Genomic DNA, 13,314 nt, shown 5'->3' on the forward strand with positions numbered 1-13,314 from the left:
CGGCTCCGGCTCCCTCTTTTTTTGCCGTTTCTCTCCCCGTCTATTTTTTTTTCCGCCGCGGGCACTCGATTGGCGGCTCCATCCGCCAATCGGCGGCGCGGGCCGGGCCTCCTCTCCTGCTGTCCAATCCACGCTCGCTCTTTCTTAAGTGACGGGCGGCAGAGCCAATGCGTCGGCTCCCCGCCCACCGGCGGAGGGTGGGACGCGGCGGGAGCCAATGGGCGCGGGGAGGGCGGGCGCGCAGGGCAGGCAGCGCTGAGGGAGGAGGGCGGCCGCGCAGCTCGCTGAGGAAGAGGTTGGTCTCGGGGCGGTTTCGGCGGGCGGCCCGGCCGCGCCGCGGGACGGGGGGCAGCGGGCAGCCGCTCCTCGGGAAGGGGGTGCCCCGCCGGCTGTGTACGGGCTGAGGGGGGGAACGGAACGGGCCTGGTGCCGGCGGGGGGGACGGGGGGCGCCTCCACGCCCTCCTTCCCCCTTTGTTGTGGTGGGACGCGGCGGGCGCTGAGGGCGGCGGGTGGCCGCGGTGGGCCCCGGCGGCGGCCCCGGGGTTTGAGGGGCTGCCTCGGCCGGCGGGAGGAGACGGCGGTGTGGGGTGGGGGTGGCTGCTGCCGGCCGCTCGCTGGGTCTGCGTGAGGGGGAGCGGGGGGGGGTCGCTGTCACTCCCCCGCCGCTCCCTCCCCCCCGCAATAGCCCCCGACGTGGGGCGGTGAAGGGTGGGAAGGGGCGGCTTGTGCCTCCCTGTGTGTGTATGGAGGGTGAGGGGAGGAGGAGGAGGAGGCGGGGGGGGGGGGAAGTTGTGTTTCTCCTTCCTCTCCCCCTCCCTCTGTGCCCGGTGTTTTTTTCTTGCAGAGCTCAGGTGTGCGAAACTCCGTGCCGGGGTGGTGGAGAAAGTTAGGAGCGAGTTGTAAAGAAGTGTTTAGGATTGCAGGCTTCGCTACAGCCAGTGCCCTTTTTGTCTGTTCCTCTGCTAGAGCCACGGATGCGAAATACACGCTGCCTGCATGAGAGTTGAGATTAGTGGTTTTCTTCGTAGCGTTTGTTTTAATGCTGCAGCTATCTATGCGTTGTAAGATGTAAACAAACGTAATCTGTTAAGTGTTTCATCTACCTAGATAAGCCCATGGGAGAAGTTGCGTTGTGATAAATGCAGATGGTTGGTGTTCCTGCAGAGTTGTAGAGCTCCTATTTGTGATTTTTGTGGGGGGCAGAGGGGAAGAGAAAAAGTGTGACCCAGTGCGGTCTTTTAGTCTTCACTCTAGGGAAATAAAGGAAGGGGAAAAAAAAAAAGTGGGTGGGTGAAGAGCCCTTGTGATAGTCTTGCAGAGCTGCTGAATTGAACAGCTGGGAGCCTGGCTGCAGCATGGTCTCATGTCTTTTTGGTTGTCCATCACAGTTTTTTGACTAAAAAAGCAAACGTGTGTTGTGCTCTGTTCAAATACTTTACAGACAAGTGGATAGCATTAAGAAAAAGTTCTGCTTACTGGGTTTTACCAGACAAGTATTTCTAAAAATGCTGCAACCTGCGTATGTTGCGTGTAGAGCTCATGTTATCACAGTTCGTGGTTATAAACGAGTCAGATTCCATCTGTAGCAAGAAGTTTATGGTGACAGCTTATTAGGAGACCGCACATAACAGCAGGTTTGCCTGTTCTTAAGCGTTCCTCTCTTAGCCTGGAGAGCTGTACTTTCAAACTGATTCATGACATTATTTCTGTGGGGGCTGGACTCTGTAGTGAGAGACTGATGAGTCTTTGCTCTGTGCTCCAGACTGAAAAAAAAAAAACCTCCTCTTGTTGTTAAGGCAAAAGGCTTCTCTTAGCAGAACAAGGTTGCTGTTTAGACTTTCCTATGCTTTATCGCAGTGTGGGAGCTTGCATGGTGCGTGAATAGATTTTTTGTGTGTGTTTGTTCTGAGGCGGAGCTTAAAAACTTTAGCATTTACAGACTGCAGTGAATTAGAGGAGAACGGCAGTATAAATAAAGGGGATGTTTTTGAAGTCCCTTCCCCCCCATTTGCTTAGCACTATCGTGATGAAAGATAGCATTAGTTACAAATGCCTTCAAAAAGGAAGGGGGGAGGATCTCATTTAAGGTGGTTTAAACTTAACTCAAAGATGACTCTAAGCACATATTTAGTAATGTATTGGGCTGTTCAACAGAGTAACCTGGTAGTTGATTGTTGTTCTGCAGTTGTGTGGGTCAGACTCTATGCTGACAGTCACCGAAACGAACAGAAGTGTTTGAAGATCTAGTTTTCTTTATGAAAGATGCTGAGCATGTGTAATATAATCTTGGAGAAGAATTTGTCAGCTTTCCTGAGGTTCTGTTTGATGATGAAAAGGAGAACGTGATTGAAAAAATGCAGTTAAAAGAATTGGTCCCTTAACTGATCTCTTCGTTTTCTCCACCCAGAAGCTAAATTCATGAACAAAATCAAATAAGTTTGAATTACACAGTGAATCTCCAAATGAAAGGCCCTCCTGGGTCCTCCTCCATCTTCCTCTTCCACTTGATCTTTCATAAGTGTTGAGCAGCAGTTGATATAATTGAGTTTATTGGAGCTCACAAAAAAACTCTCTGCTACTGAGAGCAACTTTAAAAACCAAAACTTGTTTCCATCTCTCTAATCCCTTTCCCACAAAAGTACTGGGAGAACAGGCTTTGTAGTAGGTTCTGGATAACAATGAATCTGAGCTCTGCTTGAGACTGAAGAGAATTCTGAAGTTTTGTTTATATAAAGAACAGTACGCAAAGTTTTAATTATTATAAAAAGTATTCTGGAGTTTTCAAATGCATTCAGCGCTGCCTTAATGGTTGTGCATGGAAATGCCCTATAATTGAAAGCATCCATTTATGGGCCTGACTTGCTAAGTGAGCTGTAAATTCTGCTTTTCAGATTGGATTTAATGACTTTTATCATAAAGCCACAAACTGGTTGTGAACTGTGCCGAGAGGCAAACAATACCTAAGCTTACTTTGCCAAAATATTTGTAATTGTTGATTTGTTAAACTGAATTGCTGCAGGTCATGCGATGGGATTAGGTTTTTGTAATAGAATGGAGAGCGCAGGCAGCCCTATGTTCAATACTCTCTGGGCTAGAAGAAATTGGCTACTGCAGAAAAACCTTCCTAAACATTGCTCTCCACTTCCAGTAGAGAAACTGTGTTACAAACAGTAAGGCTTCGTTCTGGATGACATTTTATTATGATTATATGTGTTTGATGGCCATAGTGTGAAGTAAGATCGAGAAGAGACTGCGAGAGAGCAGTTCCTGGGTCTCCTATCAATTTAGTCTGGGGCTCAAGCTTGATTTAATTATACTGGAGCAATACGAGCTTAACATAAGACACTCTTCAGTACTGAGTGAACTCTGCTTATCAAGGGAGTGGGGGGGCTGGCCTGTTTTGAAAGTGAACTTGCATTAACTAATCGTTAAATGCAATTGTTTATGGTTTAACAAAGTGGAGAAACTGCTGAGCTATACAGATAAAAACTGAAGCAGGTACTTAGGTACCTGATAATCAGTTCTGTGAATACACTGCTCAAATTTAGCCCAGCAGTATTTATTTTCTAAAATAATGAAACACTTGCAGGTTACACCAGGAAAATTTTAGTCAAAACAAATGAGGTGTGAAGGGCTTAACCTGCTGTGGTTTGGGAGTGCCTATTCAGTGCTTTTGTGGGGCTATTAAGGTCTTGTAGTTTTAAGGAGCAATGCTGTGAGGTTGTACATAATGTTAAGTGTGTGGAAGAAGTTTGCTGCTGTGCAGAGGCAGGTGGAGTGGATTACTGCAGTTGTGGTAATTTTCTTCTTTTGTAATTCTAGGAAGAGCTGCTAAAATACATCAGTCCTATTAGTAGTTTAATCAAAGGTCAGTAAAATTAACATTTCTTCTTTCTTGTGTCTCCAGTATTTTAGTATACTCTGAATGCACGTGTTAATACAGTGTGCTAATTTTCTAATAGCAATATAGCTTTTCATTATTACATTTGGCTGTAATTTGCAGTAGTCCTTAGTAATTGAAGAAAAATCCGGCTTCTGAAGCTTTCATAACATCATGATCATGCTTATTTTAGTTTTGTGCATGAGAAACATGAATTTTCTCATTAGATTCATAATCAAAGTTCATGAAATGAGACGAAAAAAGTCTACATTCAAAGTAGGTGGCTAATTCTGTTTTCAGTGAGCTATATAAAGATAATACAGTTATGCAGAGTTTCGAGATGTATTGCAATACTACAGCGTAATAAATTTAAAAATTAATGTGTAAATTGAGTCTAGATGTAGGCATGTTTCACATTCTCATTCCAAAGCTGACCCAGAGGAAGAATTTTCTTTGCTTCTGTCCACCCCTAGATCCCAAGCAGCCTGCCTTGAACTCCGTCAGCTCATGTCAAAGCTGAACCGAGACCTTGGCTTTACTGCTCGGAGCTTTGGCCTGTGAGCTGGCCAGATGGAGCTGCGGGCCAGATGGAGCCCCTTGGGAGGGAGCTCTTCAGAGTCTTAATGGGCTGAAAAGCTGAACTGGGGGGTGGATCTGAGGGCATTGCTCAGTGGGTCTGGATTCCCCTTCCCCCAGCTCTCCACCCTCACCTTCCCCAAAGCAAAAGAAACCTCAAACACCCAACAACCAGCAAGGGAATACTCGAAGCTGTCCTACTCTGACCTGAATATGGGGAGAGAAGGATGGGCAGGATCTCTGTTTTTCATGTGGTTGATCTTCAGAAAAGTATGTATGCGGCAGCAGGTTTGAGTTTTTCCAGTATGACAAAACCAGGTGTCTTTAATATGCCTTTGTAGGGAAAGAAGGAAGAATTAGCCCTTGTGGAGTCTCAGAATGCAGCTTTTGGAGGGGTTGTGGATGCAGTAGTAGGAGTGAAATGTCATGTCTGTTCCACTGAGGGATTTAACTAGAATCTATTCTAGCTGAAAGGGAAAAGACTGGCTTCAATTTTAGTTTGAACTTCATACCAAATTCAGGTTTCCTGCTAGCTGAGATCGTTAACATTGGGGAAAACTTTCAGATTCCGCTGAGAATAAACCGTCTCCTTGTTGTTTGGAATAACACAGCCTAAAGGATCCAGAAGGAGATCATAAATTAGTTTTGTTTTGCTTCTGTTCAATGCAAAATGAAAGACTTGTATTATCATTTCTTGAAGTCTTAACGACTTTGGATTATTATAGGAGACGTACGCAGTACTGCATAAGCTATGCCCTTTAAAACTTCAGCTCGCAGTATTGTGTAGCCTAACGTGAGGTCTTCATGCTGCCTTAAATGGACCGTGCTTCAATTACTGTTACCTTATTCTGAAGCAACCAATATCACCGGGAGGCATGTGAAGGGAAAGGGTGGATAGTCCCTCCTCTTTTAAAAGATCTGAAACATTGGGTACTTGGTGAAATTGATAAAGAATCTTGTCCAAATTCCAGGATTAATGAAAAAAAAACATTGCCTTTAAAAAAAAAAAAATCGCAGAAATGGGCCTAAAATCAGGAGCAAATGAACTTGTGGACTCTCTCTTCAATGTCACAAATTATTTTCTTCGATCTTCTTTCCTCAGGAGCTTAACTTCTGTCCTCTTTATTCCAGAAGAGCTCTTGCAAATGAAATTCCTCTAAGCCAGAATACTTCTAGTAAAACCAGGAGAGATCAGATTTCTTTGTTTCACGTTTAAGATGAATAAGGAGACTGATATGAAATATGTTGCATAAGACTTTAGAATAAATTAGCCAGAAGTCACTTGATATTTTTGGTAGCACCAGTGCGTTTATAGTATGTTCCAGACACTCAGGAAAGGAAAATTTCCCTTGAAGGTTTTAGTCTGCTAGCATGCTGCCCTTAAGGTTTTCTTCATCTTCTATGCTTAGTTATTGCTGGGATCATGGGCTTAATATTTAATATTTGTTCCAGAGAACTACAGTAGAATGGAATAATAGCAGACATGACTCAAACTGTGACTTTAAAAGTTGCCAACTATGACACTGTTTGACCAACTGTAGAAACATGTGTGCTTCAGGAGGCAGAGATACACTACGGGGGCAGAGATGAAACAAATACCACCAAAGTTAGGCAGTTTGTAAATTTTCCAGTGTTAATCTGTTGGGAATAACAGCACGTGCTCCCTATGTTCCAGCAATCTAAAGAAACACTCGTACCTCTCCGGGCAACAGAGTGAGTACTCCTTGAGTATTCAGAGCTGCAGTTTTAAGGCACAATCCAGAGAATGTGGAAAGGGGTAAAATAGTGGAAGTTTTCTACTCTGTATCACACTGCTGCCTTTGTACTAATAGTTCAACTCATAGTTGAGCTCAGAAGGGGTCTTGAAAAATCTCCCTGCAGTTACTCACAGAGTCCTAATATATTGGTGTGTTGTAGTGGGAATACTACACAGGCAGGTAAAGGAACAGGTTTGGGCTTTGACGTTGGGCCTCAGTAGAAGAGAGCGAGCAAAGGAGAGACAATACTATTTGGCAAAGCACGTTTAAGGTGCTTAAAAGCAAAGGCTGTAAATGAGTACTCAAGGTTTTGGAGATGGTTGTAGACTGCAAGGAAATCACAAAAACTATATCGCAAGGAAGAAGGGATATTACATATTTAGCATGTATTTAGTCTGCAGCCATTTTAGCAATGTGGAAATGTTTCTTGCAGTGTTGGCAAAGATTGGTTTTTGGGTGCATTTGGGGAAAACCTTTTTATATTTTTTTTTTTTGTGGATGAAGAAAACGTCTGAGGAAGAAGACTAGAGGAATGTGTTTAGCAAGAGGCTAGTGTCAACGGTGGCAGTGTTTGAGAGGATGATTCTTGAGGAACAAAGATCAAAACTCCTTATATTACTGTATCAATTTGAAGGCAAAAGTTAGAGGTGATGAACTGAAATGAGATTTGCTGGTCAAAAATGAGCAGCAACAGTGACTCCTAAACCCATTAGTATAAACATGGTGTCTAAGACTGTCTAGGTGGATACAGTTAAACTCAACGCAAAATGCATTTTCATTTGAGCTCCTGCCAGATGTTCAGCAGCACATGTGTGCTGTCCACCTTCTATCTCCAAATTCCTCGTGAGGTGTAGACTTCTGTAGTGGTACTTTTTATTTTAATTATAATGTTGAGAGCGTTAGGATAATATGACCAAAAAGATAAGTGAAAAGACGGATACAATTTTTCTGTGGTCTTTAAGTCAGTCTTTATGCAATGTCTTCAAGTACTTTAATTGAAGCAGTAAAGCTTTCAGGCTTGGCATCTGTCCAGAGGAGCTTCTCAAACTGTATGAGCCGTGTTCAGTTACTTTCTTTGTGACAAAAGGCTGATAGTCCTTTGAAGGAGGGGACGTGATTCAAATGTACAGAATCATGAAGCTTGCGGACGAGATGAATACAAACAGTTCTTCAGCAAATCTGGTAGAACAAGGGTTACTTTCTGATGCTGGAAAGAGATCAAATTAAAACAGCTAAAAGTACTTCTTGAGACAGCGGGAGGTTAAATTCTGGTGCTGTCCACCACTAGAGGTTGTGGAGGCAGGTTCAAAAAGTGATTAGATGAATTTGTGGACAAGAAGTCCGTAAATGGCTGCTAAAGGGAATTGGTGGGAGTGCAGCCTTTAATTTCCTGCTCTAACAGTTTAAGATGCTGAAAAATTATGAGGAGAATGGGCTACATAAAACAGCTGGGTTCATGTACTTTCCTTGAGTGGCAGATTGTTTTGTCACATTTGGAGATGGAGCACTAAGCTAGATGCACTACTTTTCTGACCCAGTAGGGTATTTCTTATTGATTTCTTTATTGCTGCTTTTTCCTTACATAATTTCCATTTACCCAAATTGCTCAGAATTCAACCTAACCTTGCCTTGCACTTTGCAGTGCCTCCTCTAGGCTTGGAGCGGAGTGCTAGTTTTGCATAAATTAAACTGGCTGAAATATTCTCCTGTGAATACTCATCACAATCAGCTGAAGTATTAAACTGAATGAAGTCCTGTCCTACTTGTGTCACATTCTCTCTGCTCAGCCTTTGAAAGATATGGGACCACTACTGGAATAACTTGGTGATTGATACTCCTGGCAAATCCCTGACATGGCAAAGCAATGGCTAGAAGGAAGAAGTTAGTTTAAGCCTCCCAGACTCTTAGTCTGCAGCTGTGGTGTGGTGGTGTTTTTTTTTTAAATAGCTGCTAAGCTGCAGTAATAATTGTAATAAAGTGCTCTTTAAGCATGTCCCTTTGTGTTTTTTAAAAAAGCTAATTTTTCACAGGGGTAGCAGATCAACCTGTGCTTCTACAGAAACTGGATGAGCAAACATCTTTAAGGGAACTGGTTAAAACTAAGTATAATATCTGCAAATTTCTGATCAGTCTGACCTGGCAGTCTTTTAGAAATGGGAAAAGAAGGATTTTTCTTTTTTGCCTTGGAGCATGTCAAAATAGTATAAGAGTTCAAATATAAAGAAAAACTGAAATGTATGAGGTTTCTAAATTCTTTCCTACTGCAAGACTTGAATCAGTCAGCGCACATTTGAAGCAGAAAGGCAAATCTTAGCTTAAAATAAAAAAGCACCAGAGGATACAGAAAATGATATATAGATCAGTGTTGTGTCTTAAGGGAGAGAATACTGCAAAATTGGACACCTCATCACAAGGGGTATTGTAAAGCTGAGAAATTAGATAAAAGCATTTAGGATGTTTAGAGGGCCTGGAAGAATAGGCAATTTACCTTGGTGGTAAATGAGACTCTTCTGAAGTGTGTGTTTTATAAGGCTGACAATCAAAGGAGTATTCTGGGGCATTGAAAGGTGTCCAATTTGAAGATAAAGAACAGGAAATACGTATATTATGTGTCAGTGAGCTCCATAAATGGGAGAAGAATTGGTGTGTGGATAAGCAATGATACTGGTGCTCGGTTGCCTACATCTGTCATCATTGAATTTGATGTCGAAATATTACACCATCAATTGCTAGTGTTTAAAACAGCATCTTTGCAGCAAAAAGGGCTTTCCTCTTTGGTTTGGTCTTTTGGGATTTCTGAAGCATCCAAGGCCTTGCTCAGAAGGTAAAGTCTTTTTATAAAGCTCTGAATGACTGTTCTCTGTTTCAGAAACCTAGTGTGAGTGTTTCTTAAAACAGCAGAGGCCAGGCAAGCCTCCTGTTTCATCTCTGGAGCTACTATGTGTGCTGCAGTAGGGGTCTGATGTGTTTCACTCCCAGGCCCATGAACAGATCAGAACACGTGGAAAAGGGAGTAAGGTTGCTTAATTTAGCTTTGCCACCAAAATAAATGCTCTAAATTAAAGTACCTGCCTGGGTTGCATTTCCAGAAATGCAGTTAACACTGTTGAAGGCTGGGGCTGGGAGTCCTTCATCCACACTCCTGTAGCTCACCTGACATCAACTCGAGTACTTGCACCAGCTCACCCACGGTACTGTAACTTGTTAACCTCAAAGATAACTAAGTCAGCAAAAAAAACCCCAACCTTGATCAGTTTTTACTGGTTTATCTAGCTGAGTCTTTATGGAAAGGTATTGGCACAGGTGCTGAGGTGGTGGTGGTGCCACAGGAAAGAAAGGAAGGAGACCTGGGCTTCCTGTGGCAGGAAACTGTTGCATTGGCTTGGCTCCCTATGAAAGTGTACCCTGAGTGTCCTAGTCAGTGTTTAATTTGAAAGTGTTGGATATTGAGTTTATTTTTCTTGTGTTTGCTGCAGCCAGGGCTCCAGTGCAGTGCTTTTGCAGGCTGTGAGACCTGCAGTCTGAAATATTGGAGACAAATCTCTATTAATTTAATATTATTGAAAGATTAAAAGTTCTTTTCATATTATAGTCTTGTGTGAAAGTGAATGCTCTGACTTTTTACCAAGGCCTCTACTGACAGGACAAGGGACAATGGTTTTAAACTGAAAGAGAGTAGATTTAGATTGGATATAAGGAAGAAATATTTTATGATGAGGTTGGTGAGGCACTGGAAGAGGTTGCCCAGAGAAGTTGTGGATGCCCCATCATTAAAAGCATTCAAAGTCAGGTTGGATGGGGCTTTGAGCAACTTGATCTAGTGAAAGATGTTCCTGCCCATGGCAGGGGGTTGGATTAGTGCCTTCCAACCCAAACCATTCCATGATTCTGTGATTTGGGATAGATTATTTTGAGTCACTTGCATAAAGTTACCAATGTTAATCTTGAGTCCCTGCTAATTGAACCCTCTATCTCCTTGACCCCAGAAGACTATAATTCTTGCTTCAGTCATATTTTTAGGTGCTCTCAGAAGCTGGTTTATGGAGGTATAATTTAATTGAAACTGAAATGTCATTCCTACTGAATGTTCTGCTTTGTAGCAGTTGAAAAGTTACGATTTAAAGTTACCTGTGGAATATAATTTAGTGTTTGTTGACTGGTTGGTCCTCACTGAAACTGCAAAGACATGACAAGGCATAAATTAGCCATGAATACTGTATCCTGAAGTATCCCAAATCAGCCATGCTGTTTTGCAGATGGGAAATTTCAATAAGAAGTTGGTATATTTTGGATAGAAGGCAGGCATGTGCCTGTACAGGATGGAGAGGCATGTAAGCTGCCTTGAAAGCTCAAATTGTGTAGCCTGAAGGTAGCGTTAGCTCTTAGCTAAAACAAGGTATTTTCAGGCGTATGAACTAACTTACACACCTTGGAAATAAGGTAATGTTCTGGAGTTCAAATACCTGTTTGCTGCCTGGAAATAAGGTTGGTTTTGACTTGAACGCCATACTTCTGTCCGTAGGACCATTATGTCCTCAAGCAATTCCTAACAGCTGTCTGCCTGAAATAATACGGTTGATTTGGGGCTTATGTTTTAATACATAAAACCAGCCTAATAGAAGCTGCAAAAACAAGACATTTTTTCTAAATGGCTATCATTTATCTTTTAAATAATTTGAAGTGCCAATTGCAGTGAATGCTAAACATAGCCCAAGTTTCAACATCACTTCTCATCTTTCATTTTGTATGAACATCGTGGTCAGGTAGTTGATACTGAATGAAAGGCTGTCAAAATTGAAAACAGACAGTTCTACTACTCGGGTGCCTGCAAACTAAGATTTTTAAATATCCTTTAATGAATTTTGAAAGGCTTGATGATTTTAAGTGCTGCCAGTTGAGAAGATTCATTGTCTGTAGGCCATTGAACTCTAGATTAAAAGATGGGAATAGGCTTATTACCACACTTAAGAGTGAATTTCAAATAGGTGTCCGCCGTAGAACAAAAATGAGTGGTTATTTAAAACACGACAAACAAAATGAGAAAAGGCTTGTGAAATGGCTGGCTGTTGGAAGACTTCTGTCAGGCCGTAATGACTAAATGACATTCCAAACACAATTTTGCTTGCTAAATGAGTTTGGAGACAGGCAGAACATGCATATAGGTGTATGGAATTTGTCAGTCACTTGTGGAAAATTTTAATAAATGACCAAAACCAACCAGCCTAGGTGCAAACCTAGACTCAAGATAACTAATGAATTTTCTGGAATTGACTTTAGCCAGGAAAGACTTGAGGAAAAATTAAATGTCTAATGCAACAGCAACTTTAGTGTGAACTAACTGTTGAAGAGTCTGTAGCAAACTTGTGTTTTAAGTTTATTAATTAAGTGCCTAACCATGGTGCAGACTACTTCTGAACTGTTATCTGGCTTGTTTTGGGATTCAGTGTCCTATGGCATTTGGTAATGAAAGGTCCTAAGCAAGGTATTTGTTTCATGTGAAACCTCACTGCTAATGTGTCTGTTTTGGTTTGTGTTTTTAGGGATCAGACGGGAATCTCTAATTTATTGCTTGCTGAGTGTTCTATCTGGTGAAAGTCATGTCCATATTGCCATTCACTCCACCAGTTGTGAAGAGACTTCTGGGGTGGAAAAAATCTGCTGGTGGCTCTGGAGGGGCTGGTGGTGGTGAGCAGAATGGTCAGGAGGAAAAGTGGTGTGAAAAAGCAGTGAAAAGCTTGGTCAAGAAGCTAAAGAAGACAGGACAGCTGGATGAGCTGGAGAAGGCAATTACCACTCAGAATTGCAATACCAAATGTGTGACGATACCAAGGTAAGTGCTGTTGTGTTTGAAATTGTTAGAATTGCTTAAAAAATAACTAAATGGATGTTTAGGCTGTCCTGGGAGCAAATGACTAAAAAATCAGTTGCATGCTTTTGATTCTTTAAAAATTCTTTAAAACCTATTTTGGTTTTATATAGTGCTTGCTTACAACTGAATCACATGCTTTGTAAAGTCACAATTTCTAATAATAACTTTACATTTCAATTTTCATTACTATGTAGATTCCAATTTGTATGTATTCTGGTGGTGCCTAGCACAGCTCGTAGTTTGTAGCACTACCTTATGCTTTTATTTAATAACCCTGTCTATAATTGGAGGGGCATACTTGAACCTACACTTCCACTTTAAAAAAAAAAAAAAAAAGACTAGTTTTTCCTTGGTCAACACTTCAGTCATCTAATTATTTTCAGTTATGTCTGGTAGTTTCATTTAAATTGTAGAAGCTGCCTCCATTCTCCCTTTTGAAGGGAAATTTTATCTTTGGAGGCAGGTTGTCTGAAGACCAGTTTTACTGTAATTGTTATTGGTTAATGAAAGTGCTTTTTATTTAATAACTTGGAGTATTTCTAGAACTGCTTTTCTGCTCCTGGTATGTATATACATTTAGGTGAACGACTTGCATTCTACCCCTTTGACTTTCTCAACTTCATTCATAGCAACTGCTGTGCGAGAGGCAAGGGTTGTGTTTGTAAGTATAATGCAGTCTGCTCTCGATTCGTGTTGTACAGAAATCCCACTAAGGTGCATGTGTAAGCTCATTATGTGCGACAGAAGTATGAAATCACTTCACAGGTGTGTTTTTCTATGAGAAAGTTAGAGGATCTGGTGGCACAGGAATATTCTGGGCACTTAGCCCCTCGACACTTGAAATAATTTCTAGGGGAGAGAAACTGCATCTGGTTTATGACCTTAATTTCTGTATTAGCACATTCATCCCAGCCACTTTTAAACTTTGTATTAATCATAGCGCAAACTAGATTTGACTGATGTCAGTAATGATTTCCATATATTAAAAGTGTTATAGCTGTTATCTGATAATGGTTTTAGCATTCTCTTTTAGATTTGACACAGCTTCCTGGTGAAATCATGAGTATGCTCTGAATGACTGACTACTTTAATTCTGTTCTCTTTTTCTAGTCACCTTTTGTTTCTAATGCTGCCCTCTGCTTGTTTTTTCTTCCCTAGAGCAGTCCCAAAATTCTCTGTGTTTCCCTTCTGCTTTCTTCCTTTTGCCAGTTGGAAAACAATTAGAAATAA

General features: G+C 41.7%; 1 protein-coding gene across 6 annotated transcripts in view; it reads left to right on the top strand.

The window, feature by feature from the left end:
- Positions 1-231: 231 nt before the first annotated feature.
- SMAD2 (SMAD family member 2) overlaps positions 232-13,314 on the top strand; it is a 51,452-nt gene continuing 38,369 nt past the window's right edge. For 3 of the 6 annotated variants that reach the window (XM_068422404.1, XM_068422411.1, XM_068422409.1), the window contains exons 1-2: positions 232-295; positions 11,756-12,045. In XM_068422404.1, the coding sequence (XP_068278505.1) occupies positions 11,813-12,045 (233 nt within the window). In that variant the 5' untranslated portion in view covers positions 232-295; positions 11,756-11,812. Of the gene's footprint in view, positions 296-425; positions 482-3,824; positions 3,871-10,999; positions 11,043-11,755; positions 12,046-13,314 lie in introns of those variants that run through there. The other 3 variants (XM_068422405.1, XM_068422408.1, XM_068422407.1) reach the window with 3 other exon arrangements.

Source organism: Nyctibius grandis, chromosome Z (assembly GCF_013368605.1).
Source record: "Nyctibius grandis isolate bNycGra1 chromosome Z, bNycGra1.pri, whole genome shotgun sequence".
Lineage (NCBI taxonomy): Eukaryota > Metazoa > Chordata > Aves > Nyctibiiformes > Nyctibiidae > Nyctibius > Nyctibius grandis.